Raw genomic sequence first — 23,657 nt, 5'->3', positions numbered from 1 at the left:
TTACTTTCCTGACACTTTAAAAATGGTGTATGACACAAAACTTAAAAATAAGGTGTCTGACTTATTTTTCTTTATTAAAAGGACAATAATGTGGGAGACATAGTAAACATAGTCTCTAGTGCTTAGTGTCAGCAAGAACTTAAGGCAACAGTTCTGTTTGTGCTTTCATGCCTGTCCAGCTTTCTTTCCTTATTAAAGTTATATATGGACTGATAGGTCCTATGTTCTTTCACCCTTAGAGTTTCCTGAAAGGTTCTTGCTTAAGTTGCATCAGTAAAACTAGTTCAAAGCACAGTGTGTAAGGAATTGCTAAATCTGGAAAGATGCCCACTTTAAAACTCAAAATAGCAGTTCCTTAGTTTTTGGCAGAGTAAACTGTCCTGATCTTGGTCACTGTCTTCTGGAAGGCTATCTCATCTCTAATGTCACATGCAACATCCAATCCATATCAGAGGATATGGATGGATCCTAGTGTTACAGTATTCATGCTCCTCAATATTTCTGTGGGATCAAGTCTTTTTGTCCTGCAGCCCTTAGCTTCATTAAGTGCTCCTTTAAGAAATGGAAGACAGGCAAGAGCTCTGCTGTACTGAAGCTAATTGAATGGTTCTATTGAGGATGGTGGCATTTCACTAATAAAAGCAAAAAAAGCTGCTGTAGCTTTAAGTACTTGCTTTAGAGTAGAATGTAAAATAAATTCTGTTTTGAAATTTCTAATTTAAAGAAATATCTTCTTACCGAATGTGATGGGTTTTATTCTATTAGCCACATCTGTGTTTATATTGGTTTCAAATGTTTTTAGCCACCAGGTTTGCTGGCATACCTTGACAGTGCTGAGCCTGTTCCTGAAAAAGATGCTGATAGGATGCATGTTAGAGATAACTTAAAAATTGCAACTGTAAGTATGTGCAGCTTGCTTACTACTTCAATTATATAGATGTATGCTCGTAGTGACTTTTCTGTTATAATACAGAGACTTGACTGTTGCATTGACCTGAATCAAATATGTTGATAGACCTGCAACTGCAAATAAATAATAAGATTTATTCTGCAGGATCAGTATGGCAAGTTTAATAAAGTGCCAGAGTGGCAGAGACTGGCTGGAAAAGCTGCGAAGGAGGTTGAAAAATTTGCCAAAGAGAAGGTGGATCTGGTCTTGATGCACTGGAGAGATAGAATGGGCATAGCTCAAAAAGAGGTAAAAGTATTTGAAGCTCTTTGTTATAGCAACTTGACTAAACTTAGAGAAGAATACCTACAACTCCATGAAATCAGAGGGAAGTGTGACAGGAATAGAAGTGCAGAAATGTGAGAAACTTAATAGTTCTGCTTCCTTTTAGCAAACTCTCAGCTTCTTAGTACTCTTCATCTTGGGTTAGAAATGGAGTCCAAGGAGAATGTAAAGTGGACAGATGGATTCCTTCAGTAGATGTATTAAGCTTTAGCTTGTTCTTGCTTTAGCCAGCCTTATCAAACTGGACTGCAGCTTATGTACATTTCTTCCAAGATAATTATACAGGAGAATAGGAAAGTCCTTGAAATGTGGCAAAGCCAGTTTTTAAACTACATTTGGAAGACACTATGAATATCCTTTGTGTCCAAAATGGTGTACTTTGTGCTGGTGGTATTTTAGTTATGGAACTTGCTTGAAGAAGCTGAGTATTACCTTGAATATAGGTATTTCAGTGCTTAAGTTGCAACATAAGCCTATACAGTTAACTACAGCTAAGGTTGAAGTGATAAGTGACTGTTTCGATCTGGCAGTATAAGAAGGTAGCTCAAGCTCTGCTTGAGTTCTTACTGTTGCTTTCCTTTTTCCTTTAGTTTTATCATCATGTTCTGTATGACAAACTCTTTGAATTAGAAGGTGTTTTCCATAACTTACTTTAGGCTCCTGACTGAGCCTGGTTTTATGCATTCTGGAAATGAAACAAACTATTATACAGGCAAGGAAGGACAAAAAGAGCAATGCAGAATATTGAAAATGCCTGTCTTTGTACTTGATCTGATGTAACAATAAGTTTTAGTTTAGGAAAACCTTAGCTTGGTAAAATCTAGCTCAAGGGCTATGATGCAGAAATTTGACAGGTATTATCTCCAGAATAATGGTGAACTAGATTCAAAACCAAGTATTAACGGAGAAATGTGGAAAACAGCAGTGGAATGGCAAATTGCACTTTAACCATCTTGTCTAGATGCAGAGTTTAAACAATCATTTTTCTGTCTGAAGTTCTGAGCTGTTTAATTTCACAGTAAACATATGCAAGTGTAGCTTGAAAAAGGTAGTAGCAAGTTTGGTATTACCACTTTGAATTACTTGAGTGGATGTGGCTTGTTAAATGTACCTTTTCTTTTTCTTCCAACTTTCCATCACAATCAGGACAGAAACAATATGGTGAGTCCGTGTATCTCTGCCACCTGTGTGGATTATGTTGCTCAGACTTCTGCTTGCATGTAATACTTTATATAGAGTGTGTAACATTGATTTCATGCTTGATCAAACTAGGGAACCTTTCAGTGACCAAGTCAGGTTTGTGACTTATTTATGTGACTTGCTCTAGTTATTTCTTTTTGAGAGCAAAGCGTTAACGTTGTGGGTTTCCCCATCCATGAGCTTTGGAGCTGGTGAGTGCTTATGGTGATGGGAACTAAGCTTTTCTCAGGGATAACTTGCTTCTAAATTAATGACTTGTTAAACAGCTGAAAGTTTCTCTGGCATGATTTAACTTGGCTTAAATAACACTTGTGAAAGTCTGTTGCTACTATTTGCTAGAAAAGAAGACCTTATTAATGAGGCTTAACTTAGTGTGGCTTTTAAGGAGTAAAAAAAACTCAGCTTTTATTTTAAAAGAGGAAAATGGGGCATATCTGTTTCTACTAACTTCTTAAATTTGACTTTTTTGCAGAACATTATTCAAAAGCCTGTGATATTAAGGAAACGACGCCAAAGAATAAAAATAGAAGCAAACTGGGATCTCTTCTATTACAGGCAAGATACTAAGATTAATATGGTGGTCTCGGATACAACTTATTATGTGCCTGGATTGTTTTTTGTTAGCATTTTCTGAGTTGCTGTGGCTCGATTCCAGTTTATGCCTGCCTTGCAAGTGCTCTGTAACAGGAAATTATGAAAAATGAAATCCTAAGGTGTATTTAATGATTTAGCTTGTGTTTAGGAAATAGGAGAATTTGGAAGGCTTCTCAAATGTTATCAAACTACATCCTTTTTTTCCCTTGAATCAAAAGAAAGAGTGAATAACAAACTGCAGGTGCAGATCTGCATGATGTTGAAGACTAAGTAAAGCAGCAGTGAGTATCATTGTAGCGTGTTAATGTGTCAACTTGTAAGGTCATCAATGTTTGAACTTGAATCCGAGTAAAAATGAGCTCAAGACAGGCAAAGAGAAGACACATGGATACTGGATTTCAAATGACACCACAGGTCCTAAATGCAGCTTGCTTACCTGTGAGTTCTTAAAACTGTCAAAGTTTACAAGGGAGGGGCTTCCATCGGGAAAAAGATATTACTTTGATTTGGCTAGGCAAGTTATGTCTGAGACTGAAAGTTTGACTGTTCAATAAGCTCTATTAAACCAAGCTTAGGGAAATTCTATAAACTAAACTGTTTTGATTTGGTGCTTAACATTTCTGAAGGTCAAATATACTCTGTTCTGCACAAGTGTTGCATGAAAGGAAGATTCGCATGCTCCTAAATTTTGAGTATTAAATGCTGCCCTCAGCCAGTCTCTGGATCCAAAAGCTGTTTTGTAACTGGCACTGAAAAATGTTCACTGACTGTCTTGTGACACTTGAGACATCAACTTCTATTTTTGTGTATATTTTTTTTTTTTTAAAACATACACTTGGTATGTGCATGTCATCTGCCCTGGATTATTGTTCACTTGTAGCCCTTACTGGCAGATATGATGAATAACTTTCATGTCTCCTGGTCATCAGCTATATGCATCAGCTATATGGAGCCGAAAGGGATGACAACAGGCATGTTTTAGTGTAGGCTCACCTCCATGGTTATGAAAACACAATATAAGTGAACTACTGTAATTAACAAACCAGAGACCACTACTCAGTGCCTTCTAATTAAGGTCCACTAATGCTAATCTTCTCTAGCTTGTCAGCTGAGTCTTGTCTGCCTTTCAGATAATGTTTTGAGGGGTTTAAACGATGTGTCTTCTTTCTTAGATTTCTTCAGGATCATGCTAGATCAAACTTGATTTGGAACTTCAAAACACGGGAAGAACTGAGAGATACTCTTGAGTCTGAGATGAGAGCGTTTAATATTGACAGAGAACTTGGTAGTGCTAATGTTATCTCATGGAACCATCAGGAATTTGAGGTAAATGACCACTGTAGGAGAAACTGCATATGTAAAATATGTCTACTTAAAATGTCCCTCTTCTGTCTTTAACTACATGAGTGAATCTTGTGTTGACAATCCCTGACTGCAGGCTGGAATTCTTTTGGGGTTATAGAATAAACTGCTGCCAAGGCTTGAGGCTGTCAACAGGTACTGTTGTCCAGTGTCACTCTGCAAAACTGAAACTTCTTCAGCCTGACAAGTGACACTGTAGAGATGAAACCTTGATGTATTCTTGCATTAAGAGGAAAAGAGGAGAGTTAGTGTTACATTGTCAAGATAAGTCATATTTGTCTTGAATATGCTCCATCAGACTTGTTTTGGGTAGTTTCACAAGTCACTACTTCCTGGTAGCAAGTCCCTTATCTTTATTTCCATCATATCTCAGTAATCTGAAGGACATTAAATACTGGGTTGCCAAACCATGAATAGGTTATGTAGCTAAAACCATGCTGCTCTGTTAATTATAGATTGAAGATACTGTCTTTACATTCTAGGAACAGCAGTTCCTAAAGTCAAAATAGCCTTTCAGGCTTCTGCAGAATGATCTGTGTGGTCCTAATTGGCTTGCTTAAAACAACTTGGAAGACATTTTCAAGTAATCTGCTAATAAACACTTCTTGTACTCTATCCTTTATCTCCAGTATTGTTATGGTTCCACACAGTTTTATTCAATGTGTAATGCTAAAGAAAAAAAAAAAGTCACACTTGAATTCAACTGTAAGATATTCTTAGATATTCCCAATGCCATCCTTGTTATAGTACAGCTTTCTAGTTGAAATCTAAGCAGAGGACTACTAGTGAAACAAGAATAAACTGCTGCTTTTGAGGAATTCTCAGTTGACTACTCTGGCAAATCAGAAAGAGTTGCAAGACATCAGGCTAATGCTTCAGGAGAAAGAACTATTTTATGCATGCAACTTACCCCTATCACACAGCTACAGGTGGCTTCTTACCTTCATGCAGTAAATGGCTAAGTTTGGGGTTGGATTGATATTTTTTGCACTGGCACTTAGCTTTCGAAGCTTCCTTCAGGTATGGACCTGACATTCTGGGTGCTACATGCCTGCTATGCCAGCTCTATGTGCTTTAGAGGTGCTAACTAGGGTGGAATCTAGAGTACAGATTTGAAATGTAGTAATGAAGGCTTCCCACCTGCACTCTGTGCCCCATGTGGCTGATGCTGCTGGAGTGTATTGCTGATGTTCTTGCAGTTACAGCCCAGGATACTTTGGGAATGTCTGAGGGAGCTTCTGTAGCCTGATCTTTGAACAGCTGCTGTCTCTGAGACTTGCTTTTAAATATTTTAAATGAATAGTTTGTTAGGCTATGCTGTAAGTATTTGAACTAACTATGTAGTGGTGACAAAGGCTTCTCTGCCAGCTGTGGAACTTGTCACTTTGCCAAGGGAGTTGGTGGATTGAGGTTGCTCTGGAAGTGTACTGGTTAGTGGAACCTCTTTGTATCATGTGCTGTGGTCAAATCTGTAGAGACCTTTATGTGGCCTGCAAACTATAGATAAGAAAACCTGCTGTGGAGTGAGGCTTTTGTGGGATATTAGAGGTACCTCTAAATGAGGTGCTTGCTAAATGCTTAAAACCACTGAGCATTGAGGCATATGGTTAAATTTAATGTAGTTACTCTAAAGTTAATGATGGCTTTCATTGTGCAATTTACCTTCAGCTTCTTGATGTGTAAACTGATGCCTCTAGGCTTTTATTACCCAGCATAACAAGGAGTATAACTAGTAATTAAGTCATGCTTGTGTTTCATACTTGTAGTAACATTGAGTGAAATACCCTGTAATGGAATAACTACTTATTAAAGCATGAGTCACTGAATACATCACTTATTACACGAGTTTAGTTAATAAAACCAGCTGATATTAGAAACAAGTTACTTAAAGGCTGGAAGCTGGGGTTTCAGTAAGACAAGAAACTTCATTTGTTCTGAAGAGCAGCAATAGCTTATAGCATACATTTTGTAGATCTATATTTCTTTGACAGCAAACTTGCAGATTTCAGTCTTCCTCAGACTGTAGGAGGGGTTGCTAACCTTGTTGAGTGTATGGATGAAAGTAAGTACAGTATTGTTATGCAAGTGAAAACTGAATGGAGGAGAAACGTATTTACTGTTAAGTAATTTGTTCTGTGTTACAGGTAAAATACGACTGCCTTTCTGAAGAAATAAAAATAGGGGATTATTATCTAAGGCTGCTACTGGAAGAAGATGAAACTGAAGAGACTGGAGCAATCAAAAAATCGTGAGACATTATTAAAATCCTGTCTTGTTCCCAAGGTCTCAGTTTTCTTTGCTAAAATCTCATCTTTTTCTTAGATACGAATTCTTCAATGAGCTGTACCATCGGTTTTTGCTTACCCCAAAAGTGAATATGAAATGCTTGTGTCTGCAAGCATTGGCCATTGTTTATGGAAGATGCCATGAAGAAATAGGGCCATTTTCTGATACTAAGTACATTGTTGGGATGTTGGAAAGGGTAAGAATTATTTAAAGTTACTTGGTATAGTAGTTAATATACAGCTAGTCCAACATATGTTCAGGTCCTTCAAATTGCTGTGAAAGTTTTGTTTTTATACAATGTGAAGCTGCAGCATGAATACTTTTTCATGCTGTCATCAAGTGTTCCTATTACCTTCCCTTGATTCAGTTGCAGTTTCATTAAAAAAAACCCTGCTAATCATAAATGTAGTTCAAACAAGTTTCTTTATATCTGCATTTTGTTGGCCTTAACATGTTTTCAGGCTCTACAGAAGTGGTGTGAAGGAATTTTGCGTGATATTAATCTTGCGCTTGCTTTTGAAAAATGCAAAAGCTAAGCTTTTTAAGAGGAGAACCTTGTTCCACATCACCGTATTTTGTAATACAGACTCAAGAGTACTAGCAACAGTTCCTAACCTGATGAAATTGTAGCCCTAGATTGGCACATGTGATGGATTAGATTTTTAGTGGTAACTTCTTTGCCTGTTAAGTGTGTCTGTTCAGTTATGTCTGATGACTGGCAGAGCTTGCAAAAATGCATTTCCATGCATTCCAAAGAAGGGGTTCTCTGCTAGTATCCATGTGGGTTTTAGATCTGGATGCTTTCAGTGAAACTGAACTAGTGCACTCTCTTGTCATTTTGCCTTGAATCTTGATAGTCTCACCACAGACATAACATCAAAAACCCTTTCTGTCTGCTGGCTCAAAGCATTCTCTTTTTTCCTTGTATTTGTGTTAACTAGCTAACTGGGGAATCCAACACTGTCCCTTTAGAACAACAGACTGAGTAGAAAAGTGGGTTTGAGTGTCAGAGCCAGCACAACAAGCGGGGTGGTGGTGGGCCACAAGGCCTTTTCTTCTTCAGTGGCAGAAAGCTACATTTATTTAGTTGTGCATGAAATTGGACATTTAATAGTCAGGAGTTTTATCTTGGGCGTGAAAACCTAAACAGGTCTTTGCAGGTGCAACTGTACTGAGTTTTGAAGGTAGCTTCTTACATGTGCTAGTAAATACTAATTTGTTCTCCTCTGCTCTTACAGTGCACTGACAGGCTTGAGCGGGACAGATTGATACTGTTTCTGAACAAACTGATCCTTAATAAGGTAAGGTGGACATGTACCCTTAACAGTAGTTTATCGCTCTTTCAGCTGTATGAAATAGTCTGAACTAGTCTTTCAGGGTTAACCTAAGCAAAAAATCAAGTCCTGTGGAAGTCTTAAAACAATGTCTGATACAGTTTTCTGGGATGCATTAGCTATTTACTGGTGAGAAAGGTGAAGGAAATGTAGATATTCTGGTGATTTTACCATTCTAGTCATTTGAGAGAATTTGACTTTTCTCATGCCCCTTCTTACTTGAATAAAACTGTTCAGTACTTGTAACAACTCTTAGATAGAAAATGCTTGTGGTAACTCAGTTCATCCATTAACAGAAAAATGTGAAGGACCTTATGGATTCAAATGGCATTAGAATACTTGTAGATTTGCTTACTCTGGCACATCTTCACACGAGCAGAGCTACAGTCCCTCTGCAGGTATGTGGCCTTTGTTTCTTACTACTTACACATTGCTTTGCTAAAAGGACGATTCTTAAAAAAAAAAATAAAAAAATAAAAAAAGCTGCTCAGATTTCCTGTAGAAATGTGATATTTGCACTGAAGCTAAAGCTAATCTTTTGAACATCAACTTCCAGAGCAATGTGATTGAGGCGGCACCTGATATGAAGAGGGAGAGTGAGAAAGAATGGTATTTTGGCAATGCTGACAAAGAAAGGAGTGGTCCTTACAGCTTTCAAGAGGTACCTGTCAGCTTCAAACTCGCAAACTTAAAAGATTATTTCCATCCTGGAGACTGGGTGTGTTTCAAACAGTAAGAGGGAAAACTGTAAACAATGCTAAACTATATTCTTGAAGTAACTCTTTAAATAAGGATAAAAGCTAGGTAATGGACCTGATATGCCAAGAACCACAGCCCTTTTGGGTAAGGCTGCCTACCCCTCTGTGCCCCATTTATGCTGCAGTCTTTTGCTTCATGTTTCCTGACAGTTATAAGTATGTTGGAATTTCATGCAACCATAGTAGTCTGCCATACAGCAGTTAAAAATCTTGTCTTGAGAATGGGTGTTTAGGAGCAAAGGTAGCTCTGAATGCCAGATCAACTAATTAATCTGATCTTTCAATAGATGCAGGAACTATGGGACAGTGGAAAACTGACTTCAAAAACACGTTGCTGGGCTCAAGGTATGGATGGGTGGCGACCATTGCAGGTCATCCCTCAGTTGAAGTGGTGCTTGCTTGCCAGCGGCCAGGCTGTGCTGAATGAGACTGACCTTGCCACACTTGTACTCAACATGCTCATCACAATGTGTGGATATTTTCCCAGCAGGTAAACACTAATTTTCAGCAGAAGTGGTTAACTTTCTCTGGCAGATGCATAAATTCATAATTTCTATCTTAAAGCTTTTCTTAAAAACCAAGTAGCGCATTAATGAACTGTGTTAGTGTTTTATGTAGTAGTAATTAACTCTGTGGGGAAATAGAGAGTTTGTAAATGAGACAATGCTAGTATTGTGAAAGGGACTGCAAGAATGAATGCACAAGCTATGTATGTTTCTAATGCACAGTGGCATAATCTTTCTTTGCAGGCATACTCAATTTGGAAGCAAAGCTGGTTTAGTGCATGATGTTAAACCACACTAACAACAAACTTTGAAGTTAACAAAAATAATGACAATAAATATGATCTCAATAGCCTGATATTTATGGCTTGATAAAGTTGTTCATTGTTGAAACAGAAAAGGTGCATGTGTGCTTACTGCTGTGCCTATTTGTCTGTTTTTTTTAGGGATCAGGACAATGCTATTATAAGACCTCTGCCTAGAGTGAAAAGGCTGTTGTCAGATAGTACTTGTCTTCCTCATATCACTCAGGTAAGCAGCTCTTCAAAAATGTTTTGAAATGAGCAGAAGTCTGACTTACTGACTTATCATCTTCCCTCTATGAATACTTCTAAGTGGGGCAAACACATCAAATGACATCTCTGGCATCCTGCAGTTGTTTGTGTCACTGGGTGTTGTTACAAACTTCATATGGTTTCAGCCAATATCTCACTAATAAATATTTCTACCCTTGGAGATATTGAAAAGCCATTTGGTCATCGTCCTTGACAACCAGCTCTAGGTAACCCTGTGTCTGACCAGGGCGGGTAGACAAGACGACCTCCAGAGGTCCATTCCAACTTTAAACATTCTGGGATTCAAATTTGTTATTTTGGGGGCTGAAGTATTCTTTAATAAATTCTTGTAAGTTTACTGGCTTGTCCCAGTACTGAATTGGTTAAAACTTCAGTTTTGGCTAGGTAACTGAGACTACCCAAGCAGCTAATATAAATTCTTGTGTCCTTTCATTTCAGCTATTACTGACTTTTGATCCTATCCTTGTGGAAAAAGTTGCTATATTGCTGTTTCATGTCATGCAAGATAACCCTCAGTTACCTCGTTTTTATCTGAGTGGAGTATTCTTCTTTATCATGATGTACACGGGTTCCAATGTACTCCCTATTGCAAGGTGAGGAAAAATAATACCCAAAATATTTCTTGACCAGTCATGCTCAGAAGTACTGTCGCTCTAAATGCTCCAGGGGTTGTGGCTAGCTAGAACCAACATGAGATTCCAAGCAAACACCCTCTGGAAAAATCACTTTCACGTGGTCTAATCAGTCACTAAAAAACTGAATTGCTTATGACCCTGCCAGGAGGGTAACAAGAGCATGTCTGATCATATAGTTCTAACAGTGCAACTAGGCACGGCTTATTGTAGAAGAACAAATTGTTACAGGCACTGAAGAGTAGTAATATAGGCTACTGATAAGCTAATGTAGTTTTTTATAGTAAGTAGCTATCAAAAGTGGTGGAAAAAAACTAATATCCTGTTTTAGTTGAGGCCTAAACCAGTTAAATTAGCCTGTACTGCCTGGCAAATGCACTGCACAGGCAGGTGGCTACTGCAGTCTATTCCAGTACTCTTGCTCTAAATTCAGTAGTTCTTAAAAAGCTATTGTACAATTCCAGTTAAGTCTTTTGTATAGTAAAATGCATACATGTTTATGTGGTTACTCTAGTGTGACAGGATTGTGAGCAGTTAGTGTAAGGTCATCTTGTTTCATCTCTGCAATGATGATCTAATGATGCAGGGAGAGGTTTGTACGGAAAGGTCTGTGTCTCTGAGCTTCTTTTTTGTTTATTGCTTTTTTTGTGGAGAAAACAAGCTTTCAGGAAAAAGACTTTCAAGCTGAAATAATGAACATAAGATGATGTTTATAATATGGAAGTGTGTCACTTGGTGGGTTTCCCAAGGATTTGATGCTGTTACCCTTTCGTCTCAAAGTAAACGTATGAGACTTGCCAGCTGGACTATGTTGGTCTGCTTGTCTTTCAAGGGTGCCTTAAGTATCAATTAAACAGGAAAATAACTGCTGTTTCTCTTCTAGGTTTTTGAAATACACACATACAAAACAAGCTTTCAAGTCTGAAGAGGTGAGTAGATTGCAAAAGTAACTATCCCTGTTTCCAAATAGTTTTGCAGACCACCTCTACTGATGTTAACGATGATGCTTGTTCTTTCGCTAGGTTCTCCAGAGTTAGAATTAGAGAACTATCAGGGAAAAGGGGGAGAGCTGTTTAAATTTCAAGTTGGTTAGCGAGACTGAATTCAGATTACCTTTGAGATGACAATATGATCTCTCCTGTAGACAAAAGGTCAAGATCTAGTTCAAAGAAGTATACTTGGACATATTCTTCCTGAAGCAATGGTGTGTTATTTAGAAAACTATGAACCAGAAAAATTTTCTGAGATATTCCTTGGAGAATTTGACACTCCAGAAGCAATTTGGAGCAATGAAATGAGGTAACTGTTTTCTGTCAGAGGGACAAATAAATCTGAACTACATCTTGTGCTGAAGAGGTCTTGTCCTTAACATTCTTAAGGAAAGCCAAAAATACCTGGGTTTCACAGCTTCATTACTTCCCTCTGTTTGCTCTCTGCAAGAGCAATGTCCTGCATTGCCATCTACTTCTATAAAAAAACAACAGGGGCAGGAGGGAGTGGAATTAGCAGAGGGAAGGGGAATATTTCCCTGAACATCTGACAATATGCTTTATGTCTGCCTGTGTCATACTTGATTAAGTTCCTTTCATGAGTAGAGACTTAAGTATTTACATGAACTGCTTTATACTTACTGTACTTATTTGTTACTAGTACATATCTAGGAGATACACCTCTAATATTACAGTGCATTTTTAGAATATAAAAATACAAAAAGTAAAAGAGGTGTTGAGGGAAAGCAAAATGTCACTTTCTTGTTTTTAATAAAGTAATTTTAATGGCATTGAAATAGGTTTCTGAACAGAATAGGACTGAATTCTATTCTGAATCCTCTCTGAAATGTGGGAAACTACTAAGGAAAAATCTTTTCAGAAGAAATCATTGAACACACTTGTACAGTCACTGAGAACTGAGGTTTGCTTGACAAAAGTTAAACCAAACTTTGTAATTTTTTTAGGCGTCTTATGATAGAGAAGATTGCTGCTCATCTTGCTGACTTCACCCCTCGTCTTCAAAGCAATACAAGAGCACTCTACCAATACTGCCCTATCCCAGTTATCAACTATCCACAACTGGAAAATGAGCTGTTCTGTAACATTTATTACCTCAAGCATCTTTGCGATACACTCAGATTTCCAGAATGGCCAATTAAAGATCCAGTAAGTACAAATTTTTTTAGGATCACTTAGTTCTTGATCTTTCAGAGTCCTAAAAGTGGGACTTGTACCAAATTCAGGAAATCAAATGCTAGGTTTGTTTCAAGTAACTGATCCTTTCAGTTCATAAGCAAATATTTTAAACGCTTTATCTTGAAGCAGAATAGTCTTCATGCCACATAGCAATCATATTCAATATATCTTCCTTGTGATGACTACTAAAAAGCAAAGTAAAGCATCCAGGAAACTTCAGTGAATCTCAGGGGATTTGGCGGGAGGATCACTTTGGCTTTTTATTAGTCCGTGCTGGACAAGAAGCTGAGGTAACTTGGTATCAGTACATGAACTGAAGCAGTTAGATCTTTTTGATGCAAGTCTGTGATCTAGATCTATCTAGTCAGCTTTACTTAGTCTCATGCAGTTTTTGTAGTATTGAGCTGTGAACTGGTGATTCTCTCTCCTCTAATGTCACTTTTACATAGGTATTTTAATCTTAAGGTGTTCTTACCTTGAATAAAATACAGCACTGCAGTGGAGCTTCCTGACTAGATGGAGAACCATAATTACTAAAGATAAAAGGATTAGGCCTTTGAACTTAGGGTGATGGGTGATAGGGATTCATTAATAAAGCAGCACTTTATTTAAAATGATGATATGTACAGATGTCAGTATGAATGAAACACTAATAAACTGTAATTATTTAGGTTAAACTGTTGAAAGATACACTAGAAGCTTGGAAGAAGGAGGTAGAAAAGAAGCCACCTACCATGTCAATAGATGATGCTTATGAAGTCCTTAACCTTCCCAAAGGACAAGGCCAGTAAGTTGTTTTTGGTATTTAAAGTTAACTACATTTACATAAACTCCTTACACAGAACAAAGTGAAGTTTCTTATCTCAGTACTCTCAACCAATTAGTTTTACCAGTTCAGTTATGTCTAACTGATTAATAATGGGTTGCTTTATCTAAAAGGAAAGTAAGCTTGAAAATCCAACTCCAGTGTTTGAGAGAATAACTGTAAAGTGTTCAGAGAAACTGAAATTGGTAAAAGAAAAATGCTTTGAGCTCTCCTACAAAGCATTCAGTAGGCTGTTGCACAGGACAAGCATTAGATTCAACCACAGTGAGCAAAGAATATGGCAGAACTTGAAGATATTAAAAGTTGAACTCTGTTTCTCTAATCATCCTTCTTCCCCTGCCAAATATTGTCCTTTTTCTTGAGGATAATATCCTTAGGATTTTTTACATCCTGTCTTGTCACTGGTTTCTGACTTCAGGACGCTAGAAAAGAACTGACAGCAGTTTGTATTTATCCTTCAAGAACAGTGCACTTGTTACAAATAACAAACTACTGATTTTTACCACTTATAGCTCATTTAGACTCTTCACTTAGAAGGTTCAAGGACCTTGAGGACCTTCTGATTAGTATATTCAGTACAAGAGAGGTGCTAAAATAGATTTATTTCTCTTTTGTGGCCACATGATAACCCCCATTCAGTGTCAGCTGACGAAGCAGGATTTTCAAATTGAAATATGAGAGCTTTATAGTTTCCACTTAATTGCAATTATTATTAATACTGTTATCAGAATCCAGGCTTGTTGTTCTGTGTGTGGTAGTTGTTTGATTGGTGGTGGTTGTTTGTGATGGGGTTTTTTTTTTTGGTGGTTTTTGTTGTTGTTGATACTCAATGTAAAGGACTTATTTTCTTGTAGGCATGATGAAAGCAAGATCAGGAAAGCTTATTTCAGGCTGGCACAAAAATATCACCCAGACAAGAATCCAGAAGGCAGGGTATGTACAAGATAAAGTTATTATGTTAATAAATTGGGGACAAATTCAGCTGTTACATGTATTAAGAATTCTGTAATGCCCACTTAAATCTTCTTTCTCCCTTTGAAAGTTTGTGCCCTGAGTGAATCCTAGAATACAGATTCATACTGCAGATGAGTAACTTATGTCAATCAAGGAATATTAGGATTTCTACAGTAAGCAATTGTAATCAGATCAGACCTACTGCTCAGAAAACATCTGGTTTAAAGAGTTACACAGGACCTAAATAAGCTAATTGCTCCCTTTCGAAAACAGACTGCATCCTCTGCCTATTCTTACAATCAGTTAAACTGTACTTGTAATTTTGTGGTAGAAGAATTGTCTTGGTTCTAGTCTCTTGCCTTTGGTGGAGGTTAGGAGGCAAAAGAAAACTGATCTGTGATCCAGTCTTCTTAATGTTATCCTGAGTATTTTCTGAAGTATAATAAGGCAGTGAAACTAGTGTTGAGGCTAATAACCTGGAATGCTTTATTTCACCTGTATCGAAACTGATGCCGCAGACTTGTAGTAATTTAGGGGTTTCTGAGCAACTCTTAAGACTGTTCTTCCTTACTTGCAGGATATGTTTGAAAAAGTTAATAAGGCTTATGAGTTTCTATGCACAAAGTCTGCCAAGGTGATAGATGGGCCAGATCCAGAAAACATAATATTGATCTTGAAAACTCAAAGCATCCTCTTCAACAGGCATAAGGAAGGTAAGTGTGCTGCCTCAGAAGAATGTTTTAGGTTCATTTCTTTAGTGGCCTTTGTGGTCGGTTTTAATCTCCCATCTTCTTGAGTCTGTGTTCTGTTGATGTGATTTCTGGCTTGCCACAGCATTATGTAGCTATGGTAAAGAGCTTCAAAATAGGACTTTTTCTTCTGTGAAATAAATTCATCTGCAGTAAAACTTAACTCAAAAAAGTGTGAATAGTTCTTTGGAATTCTCTGCTCCCATACAAATCAGTCTGAATCTTCCTCCATAGATAACTTACACTTGCAATTCTGTCTATGCAGAGAAGTCCTTACTAGTACTCAGTCATGCAGATGGCAGATTCTAGGTATGAGTTTGCACTTATGTGGCTGTTAAAAAATGAGCCAATCTTGTAGCAGTTCTGACTAGAGTCCTCTGGTGGGTGTGCTGCAACACTACCTCTTTCACAGCCCAATGGGTGAGAATAGAGAGCTGGAATACCCAAACCCTTGGCTCTACTACAGCCCCTGGCTGGCAGCTGCTGCCATGGCCAAATCCTGCAGAGCAGAAAGTGCTTTGCTACCCAAGTGTTACATTATAATGGTAAACTTAGATTGGCTCACGATTTGCTCCATACTGCAAGATGAATTTTTTTTTTATCAGTGCTGAACCTTAAAGGAATGAAAAAATTATTTAAAATGTAGCATTGCTGAGTCAAACAGGAAAACATCCTTATAGGCTTATTGTTAGACAATCCTGGCTTAAGACAGACAAAGCTGTACTTGTATTTCTCTGGAGACAAACAAACATCATTTGGAAGGCTTTGAGCTTGGGAACTTGTTGAGCTGGAGATGTCTTTTTTTTTTTTTTTTTTTTAATCTTAAATGAGATTTTTTTTTTTCTGTGAAGCTCTGTCAACTTCTAGTATGAACAGTCTTCTGTGACAAGGAGTCAGACTGTGTGGACTACTCAGTCTTGCTCCAGTTTTCCCAGATGTTGGCTTCCTTTGACTCCTAGCCTTTATATATCTGGTATATCTTCCACTAGCAATTATGCAGTGGTTTAAATCGCTTAGACTCTGCATATATGTAAACTTTGACTTTTGTTTCCTCTTTCAGAGTTGAAACCTTACAAGTACGCAGGCTATCCTATGCTGATAAAGACTATTACCATTGAAACATCAGATGACCTTTTGTTTTCCAAAGAATCTCCTCTGTTGCCTGCTGCTACAGAACTTGCTTTCCATACTGTCAATTGTTCAGCATTAAATGCAGAAGAACTGAGAAGGGAAAATGGAATTGAGGTAAATGGAAAGAAACTAAATCAAGTAACTTTTTTGGGTGTGTTTGTGTGTTTTCCTAACTTTTCCACCATCCTAGGTACTTCATGCATACGATATCAGTTGCAATTGAGAGTCGCTTTTGATCTTGTTGAGACACTTGTCCATTCTTACTGTTTCTTTTATGGACGCATTAGGAAAAGCCTCTTGTGGAGTATACCCCTTTCTGGACTTAGGCTTCTCTGTTGAAATGTGGATAAGCAAGCTACACATGATGTTTCTCTATTTCTTTACAAAACTCTATTGAGACTTTCTGCATGCTGTTTTTGAAAGCTATGTGTGAACAAGTCACTGGAGCAGAAGAGCTAGCTTTTCATTGCACATATTAGAATCGTAAAATCATTTAAGTTGGAAAAGACCTTTAAAATCATTGAGTCCAACCATTAAGCTAACACTGCCAGGTTCCACTAAACCATGTCTCTAAGCAATATTCCACACGTCTTTTAAACACCTCTAGGGATGGTGATTCAACCACTTCCCTGGGCAGCCTGTTCCAAAGACTGACAACCCTTTCTGTGAAGATTTTTTCCTAATATCCAATCTAAACCTCCTCTGGTGCAAACTAAGGCCATTTCCCTTTGTCCTGTCACTTGTTATGTGGGAGGAGAGCCCAACACCCTCCATGCTACAACCTCCTTTCAGGTAGTTGTAGGGAGTGAGAAGGTCTCCTCTGAATCTCCTTTTCTCCAGGCTAAACAGCCCCAGTTCTCTCAGCTATGCCTTGTAAGACTTGTTTTCTAGACCTCTCAACAGCTTCATTGCCCTCCTCTGCACTCTTCAGCACCTCAATGTCTTACCAGTATTGAGGGGCACAATATTTGAGGTGAGGCCTCACCAGCACTGAGTACAAGGGGATGATTGCTTCTCTAGTCCTGCTGGCCACGCTATTCCTGATACAAGCCAGGATGCTGTTGGCCTTTTTGGCCACTTGGACACACTACTGGCTCATGTTCAGCCAGCTGTCCGTCAACACCCCCAGATCCTTTTTGTCCAGGCATCTTTCTAGCCATTCTTGCCTGAGCCTGTAGCGCTGCCTGGGGTTGTTGTGACCCAAGTGCAGGTCCCAGCACTTGGCCTTGTACTTGGCCTTGTTAATCATCATGGAATTGGCCTCAGCCAAATGATCCAGCTGATCCAGATCCCTCTGTATGGCCTTCCTACCTTCCAGCAGATCAATACTACTGCCCAGCTTTATGCTGTCTGCAAACTTACTGAGGTATTAGCTCACATGTGAGAATGCTGTCAACTCTAAAGCACGAAAGGTTAGTACCAGCCCTTGCAAGGAATTTTGCCCCACAAACCATTTGAGCAAGCTGCAGATTTTGTTGAGTGTTTCCTTTTGGTGATTAAAAATGGGTTTACCAGCTAATGTTTTATTTCTGCCAGTTTTTATTGGTTTTTGTTCTGGCTGAATATATGCATCATGCAATCTTCACAGGTATTGCAAGAAGCTTTTAATCGTTGTGTAGCAGTCTTGACTCGTTCCAGTAAACCAGATGATATGTCCGTACAGGTAAGTTGCAGCAACTTGAATTTTTTGTATCAGCTTCTTGGAAGACAAGAATATATATATATATATATATATAAAAATACATAATATGATAATAAATGTGTGTATCTATAATATAAAATATTGATACAGTATTATATATATTAAAAATAAGATTGTGAACATGCATTTCCCCTCCACTTGGAACCAATAAAATATTGCTTTTTGTAGGTATGTGGATATATTAGTAAGTGTTACAGTGTAGCAGCTCAGTTTGAGGATTGCAGAGAGAAGATTACAGAAATGCCTAACATCATCAAGGACCTCTGTAGACTACTGTATTATGGCAAGGTAAGAGTGCCTTTCCATTTAACTGTTAAATGTTTAGGGGAATCTTCTGCTTTTAAGGGAGATAGGACAACTGTGGAGACTGATCGAACCCTTTTGTAAGATACTAACTAGTCATGATGGGATACGGAACTTTACTGCCTTGTTCTCAACACTTACATTTGAATCCATTTAGTGGAGTTAAAATGCAATCGTAAAGATTCAGCTACTTTTGCCTTTTTACTAACATGTCTAGCTGATTAGTTTACTGTACTAAATCAGCAGGTAAAAGTGCTTGTGTAAGCAGATTGACTTCTAAATCTGCATAAACTCTGGGAACAGTATTCAAGAAGTTTTGTTGCGGCTCTTTAGAAATTAACTCATGTTATATAAATGGTGAATTTTGTCTGAGTTAAGAAAGGAAAGCTTGTCTTGAGTTTCCCGTCTATGGAGTATGTGAAAACACAATATGATAGTAAAAAACTATAGAAAACTGTAAAACCAGATTATAGCAATTGACTGTAGATGCATTTGTGTTCCTTAGTCCCAGCAGAACTCATGTATTGCTCTAAAAAGCTCACCTGGAAATCTGACACCTTCTCAAAGTGTTTTTCTGCTAGTTAGTCAATGCTCCTTTCTAATTGTATGAAATAATTATTCAGTTACTTTTCCTTTGAAGGATGCTGACTAATTAGCCATGTTTTCTGGCTACCAGACACTTAACTTTAGCTGCCAATGTTGTTCTGTCTACTTCAATTTTTTCTCTCTGTGCTGCTTAGGTAGTACCAAAGAATTAACAAGTTTTGGCTTTGAGTCTTCGGTAAGGAAGCCAGTTGGCTTTCTTTGGTTACAAGTACTAAGGCAAACTTTTTCTCCTCCCTCAGAACATACCACGAGTAGCTTCTTTGGGAGTAGAGTGTGTTAGCTCCTTTGCCTTGGATTACTGGCTACAAACACACTTGTTCCAAGCTGGAGTTCTCTGGTACTTACTGGGTTACCTCTTCAACTATGACTACACGCTAGAAGAGAGCGGTATTCAGAAAAGTGAAGATTCGAATCACCAGGTAATGTTAACAAGGTGCATGCTTTCAGACACCAACACTTATTCCTTGCCATTTCCTAACAAAATAAATGTATTCAAAAACTTGTTAGAATCATTGAATTATATGAAAAGTAATGTTAGCAGAGCAGTTTTGGAAGGGCATTTTTGTGTAGTAGTGTAAATACTGGTTTTTGGGCTTTGTGTGGGGGTATTTAGTTGGTGGGGCTTTTTTGTTGTTTTTAGCTGGTTTTTTTTTGAGTAGCTCATGTTTTGAGTCCAAATATTAAAGCTGGCAAACTCTGTAGTTTCTGATAGACTTAATGCAAGAGATTTTTGTCTACCTTGAACAGTAAAAAAGTAAATTTGAGCTAGCAGAAAGTCTTCTTTTCATCTTGAGGCTCAACTGAAGGGTTTGTGTAGTGATATAATGAGCTTATCTGAAACACCTTCTTTAGGACCATATTGTCCCTTTGCCCCACAGCAATGTAAGTGGCTTCACATTTCCATTTTCTTAAATGGTGACCCCCTAAGTATGGCATTTCTTCCGCAGCTACTGCATCAGATGAGCTTTCAACAGTCTGTTGTAGTTATTAACTCTTGTTACCATCATGAAAGGCTTATTTTGCTGATATTTGACTGTGCTAGCAAGAACTGTTGTCAGATCAGAAGCTATTACACTAAATAGCTTCTGTAGCTTTCAGCTCACCTTTGTACCCCAGTTTTTCCTGCTTATCAGTGCTCGTGTCTTGCTGCTTTTATTAAGCCCACAACACAGCGATCACACTGTGCTGTCTGCAGCACTTAGTGTTTTATTACACATCAGTGCATAATTAGTGATGCAGATAAATAGAGAATAACAGTTCTATTAATTCTGGTACAGAAGTGTGGGACAACTCTTTCTGGCTATTCTGATATTTCTTCAGTAAGCTCCAAGTGTTTTATAACTATATTTTTCAGGAGGTAGCAAATAGCCTTGCTAAGCTCAGTCTCCTGGCCTTGAGTCGCCTTGGAGGGTATCTCTCTGAAGAACAAGCTACACCTGAAAACCCAGCGATCAGGAAAAGCTTGGCTGGCATGTTGACACCCTATATTGCAAGGAAACTCGCTGTGGTCAGTCCTACTGAGGTATGCTTCTGTTGGGCAAAACTTTCTCTAGGGGTTTAAGGAAGGAGTACCTGGTTACTTGAAAACACTGAACTCTCTTAGACCAACCTGATACAGAGAACAGCACTGCAATCTTTTTTTTTTTTCTTTGCAGGTGGAGTAACTGCAGGGAAAATAAACTGTTTTAGCCTCAAACACTATGTACAAGAATAATAGTCTGTAGAAGTAATATTTGCAAAATGAATATCAGAGCAGAGAAGTTGAGTTAATCGAAGGCTTAAGGTTATAGTGATGATTGAGAGCAAAGGCTACACTTCTCTCTTTAAAAGTGGTGTCAGGGATGTCATTTACAAAGATACTGTCAGAAATAGAAGGAAAATCTGAACTAAGTGTGGCTTGAAGCAGAATGAAGAAAAATTAAATACAGGTTTTGCAATACCAAAAAACTTACACGTACTGTTTTTCCAGTATGTGGGAAGCTTGAGACTTTAAAGTTGCTTATGAAGTTGGTCTAGCTGTTGATGAGATTGGATTAACTAATGTCATGAAGCATGCTACTTACTGCATGTAATAATCCAAAACTGTTGTAAATGTGTTACATCATGTAAATTCCTTATTTCTTAGACTCTGAAGATGCTGAACAGTAACACAGAGAACCCCTACTTGATCTGGAACAATGGGACAAGAGCTGAATTACTTGAGTTTTTGGAATCTCAACAAGAAAGCATGATTAAGAGAGTAAGATACTCTTTACTTTAAATCCCACTACCGTTTTTATTTTTTTAAACTGTTTCATGTTTTGCTACATCCACTGGTAATACAGTGGTATAGTTAATACAAGTATTCATTGTTGTCTACTCTTAAGTTGCTTTTTCCAGTAGTCTTAAAAAGAAAACAAAACCAAGAGTGAGTTTGTTTCTTGTAATGTTTCAGTGTGCCTAGAGCTTCTGACTTTTCCTAAAGCTTTAAGTTTTATGTTCAAGTATTGTCAGTTTTGTTATCTGGTTATAGCTTTACACTTTTGCGAGTTTTTTTTTCTGTCTGAGCTCATGCTGTTTGTTTCTACTTAAAGGGTGATTGTGACAAGAGCTATGGATCTGACTTTGTCTTCAGTGACCATGCAAAGGAACTTATTGTGGGAGAGATTTTTGTTAGAGTCTACAATGAGGTCCCTACCTTCCAACTAGAGGTGAGCTAAAACCTTCCTGTTGAAACTGGTATTTGGAATGTTGTTTCTTCTTCTTTATCTGTCAGTGCAAACACAATGGAGAAAATACAAAATCTTGTGGAAATTTCCTTCAACATGATCAGCATGTTATGAGATCTCTCTATTGGAGCCTAAAAAATTAAAAAGAACAATGAGTTTGTCATAAGATGTGCTGCTTCAGATGTTGTTAGTGTCTTTACAAGTTTGCACTGTAAACGCTCAGGTTGATTCAGTAGTTTCAGGAGGTAGTGATTCTGCTTAGTGCCTTTGCTGTCCATCTATATGTATGGACAAACATAAACCTTAAGAGTGCTGTTGAAGCAGTGGCAGCTTTCTAAGGATATATGTTTGAATGTAAATAGGGTTAATGTTACAGTGAATATAGTAAAGTGTTTCCTGTCTGGAAAAAAGGGATATGTGAAAAGCGGGAAGCATTATTTGGATACACTTTCTTGTAGTGTGAATATTTTTGCATCACACAGCTAAAAATGCTCTCATCTCTAATTTAAAGCTTCCTAAAGCATTTGCTGCAAGCCTCTTGGATTACATAGGTTCCCAAGCACAGTACCTTCATACGCTGATGGCAATAACACAGACTGGGAAAGTAGAGTCCAATCAACATGGAGATCGGCTACGGAGAGTTGAAATGGCCCTGGAGGCTCTGAGAAACGTGATAAAACACAACCCAGGTAGGCTTAAAACTGAACTTCCCTAGTAGGCTTTCTTGTGGAGAACCTTAAATGTAGACCTCTGTAGTATTTTTATCTTCCAGTGAGAAGGAAGCGTGTTTTGTTGGCTAACAGACTTCAGCGTTGTTGCTAAGCCATATAAGCTTATCCTTTTGTTGTTGTTTTTTCCTGGAGAACGTTATCAGTAGATGTATTAAAATTTTGTGTGAAATCCTAACCTTATCTATTTGTTCTCTGAAACATTGGGGTTTAACTCTAATTCTGGCCTGCTGTTATCAGGAAGACTTAAACCTATTGGATGAAACTTTCTGTAATCCTTTGAATCTTTATTGATATTTAAACTTCCTTAGATCAAAAAGAGATACTGCTTGGGCTGAGTATTTGTTATTGATGTTATTGAGAGTGGGCAGCTAATACCAGCAAAGATTTATGTGCAGATATTAGTGTACAGACTAGAAAAGCCTGAGATGTATAATTAGGATGTTTTTCTTCTGTATTTATGTTAGTTGTAAAAACAACTCATGCTGCTATTTTGGCTTGTAGTAACAGCTGATTAGGTGGTTTTCAGACTGGATTCTCTGTATTTGGCAATTTTAACCTTGAAGGCAGCTGTTACTGCTGCAGGTAGCAACCCTGCTCTGAGCTGGGAGAATCAGACAGGGCAAGTGTTTTTGAAGCCAAGAAGTACTGATGATCAATGATAAATAAAATAACTGAACTTGCTTAGTCGTATTCTAAGAATGCAATTAACTAGGTGGTTCAAGAACTAGCTCAGTTACTTGCCTTAGATGGAGGAAGCATCTTCTGGTTTTGAAATATTGTTGACCTGAGACTTTGTGGAAGCTTGATTAACAGACAGGATTTCGTAATTTTCTAATTCTGTAGCAAGTGCTGTCCTGTGGGAGCTGTTCTGACTACTGTGGCAGACTGTCTACAGACATGTAGTCTTCTCTGTATGGTGAAATATGGGCTTGGGATGGACTTCAGTGAATGCTTTATACATGGAGAGAACAACTTATTTGGTCTCTTGCAGGTTCTGAATGTGAATGCATAGGTCACTTTAAGTTGATATTCTCCCTTCTGCGTGTTCATGGAGCTGGCCAGGTGCAGCAGTTGGCTCTGGAGGTAAAAAAACAAAAGAAAACACTTCTTTACCACCCCTCCACCCCCCCCAAAAAAACCAAACCCCAAAACAATAATCAGCATAAGCAAATCTGATCATGTAACTGTTAGAGTAACACCCAAAAAGTATCAAGATTGGGGTTCCAAGGTGTCAGTTCTTCCTTGGAGGAACAAGTGATAGCTTCTTGCCTGTGTCTTTTCTC

At 38.0% G+C, this 23,657-nt stretch overlaps 1 protein-coding gene across 3 annotated transcripts in view; it reads left to right on the top strand.

Annotated features, from left to right (window-relative positions):
* Positions 1–23,657, top strand: part of DNAJC13 (DnaJ heat shock protein family (Hsp40) member C13) — a 56,716-nt gene that overhangs the window by 22,390 nt on the left and 10,669 nt on the right. For 2 of the 3 annotated variants that reach the window (XM_082046192.1, XM_082046190.1), the window contains 28 exons: positions 803–898; positions 1,055–1,198; positions 2,381–2,395; positions 2,907–2,989; positions 4,201–4,354; positions 6,535–6,638; positions 6,713–6,872; positions 7,915–7,977; positions 8,307–8,408; positions 8,567–8,671; positions 9,056–9,258; positions 9,718–9,802; positions 10,285–10,439; positions 11,362–11,407; positions 11,623–11,777; positions 12,433–12,634; positions 13,336–13,451; positions 14,345–14,423; positions 15,022–15,157; positions 16,254–16,438; positions 17,913–17,987; positions 18,195–18,314; positions 19,175–19,354; positions 20,290–20,457; positions 21,061–21,174; positions 21,509–21,625; positions 22,155–22,332; positions 23,366–23,457. In XM_082046192.1, coding sequence (XP_081902318.1) covers positions 803–898; positions 1,055–1,198; positions 2,381–2,395; positions 2,907–2,989; positions 4,201–4,354; positions 6,535–6,638; positions 6,713–6,872; positions 7,915–7,977; positions 8,307–8,408; positions 8,567–8,671; positions 9,056–9,258; positions 9,718–9,802; positions 10,285–10,439; positions 11,362–11,407; positions 11,623–11,777; positions 12,433–12,634; positions 13,336–13,451; positions 14,345–14,423; positions 15,022–15,157; positions 16,254–16,438; positions 17,913–17,987; positions 18,195–18,314; positions 19,175–19,354; positions 20,290–20,457; positions 21,061–21,174; positions 21,509–21,625; positions 22,155–22,332; positions 23,366–23,457 — 3,432 coding nt within the window. The remainder of the gene's footprint in view (positions 1–802; positions 899–1,054; positions 1,199–2,380; positions 2,396–2,906; positions 2,990–4,200; positions 4,355–6,534; positions 6,639–6,712; positions 6,873–7,914; positions 7,978–8,306; positions 8,409–8,566; positions 8,672–9,055; positions 9,259–9,717; positions 9,803–10,284; positions 10,440–11,361; positions 11,408–11,622; positions 11,778–12,432; positions 12,635–13,335; positions 13,452–14,344; positions 14,424–15,021; positions 15,158–16,253; positions 16,439–17,912; positions 17,988–18,194; positions 18,315–19,174; positions 19,355–20,289; positions 20,458–21,060; positions 21,175–21,508; positions 21,626–22,154; positions 22,333–23,365; positions 23,458–23,657) is intronic. The other variant, XM_082046191.1, reaches the window with a different exon arrangement.

This window comes from Streptopelia decaocto, assembly GCF_964273445.1.
Source record: "Streptopelia decaocto genome assembly, chromosome: 2".
NCBI lineage: Eukaryota > Metazoa > Chordata > Aves > Columbiformes > Columbidae > Streptopelia > Streptopelia decaocto.
This window is presented reverse-complemented; position numbering and strand designations above follow the sequence as displayed.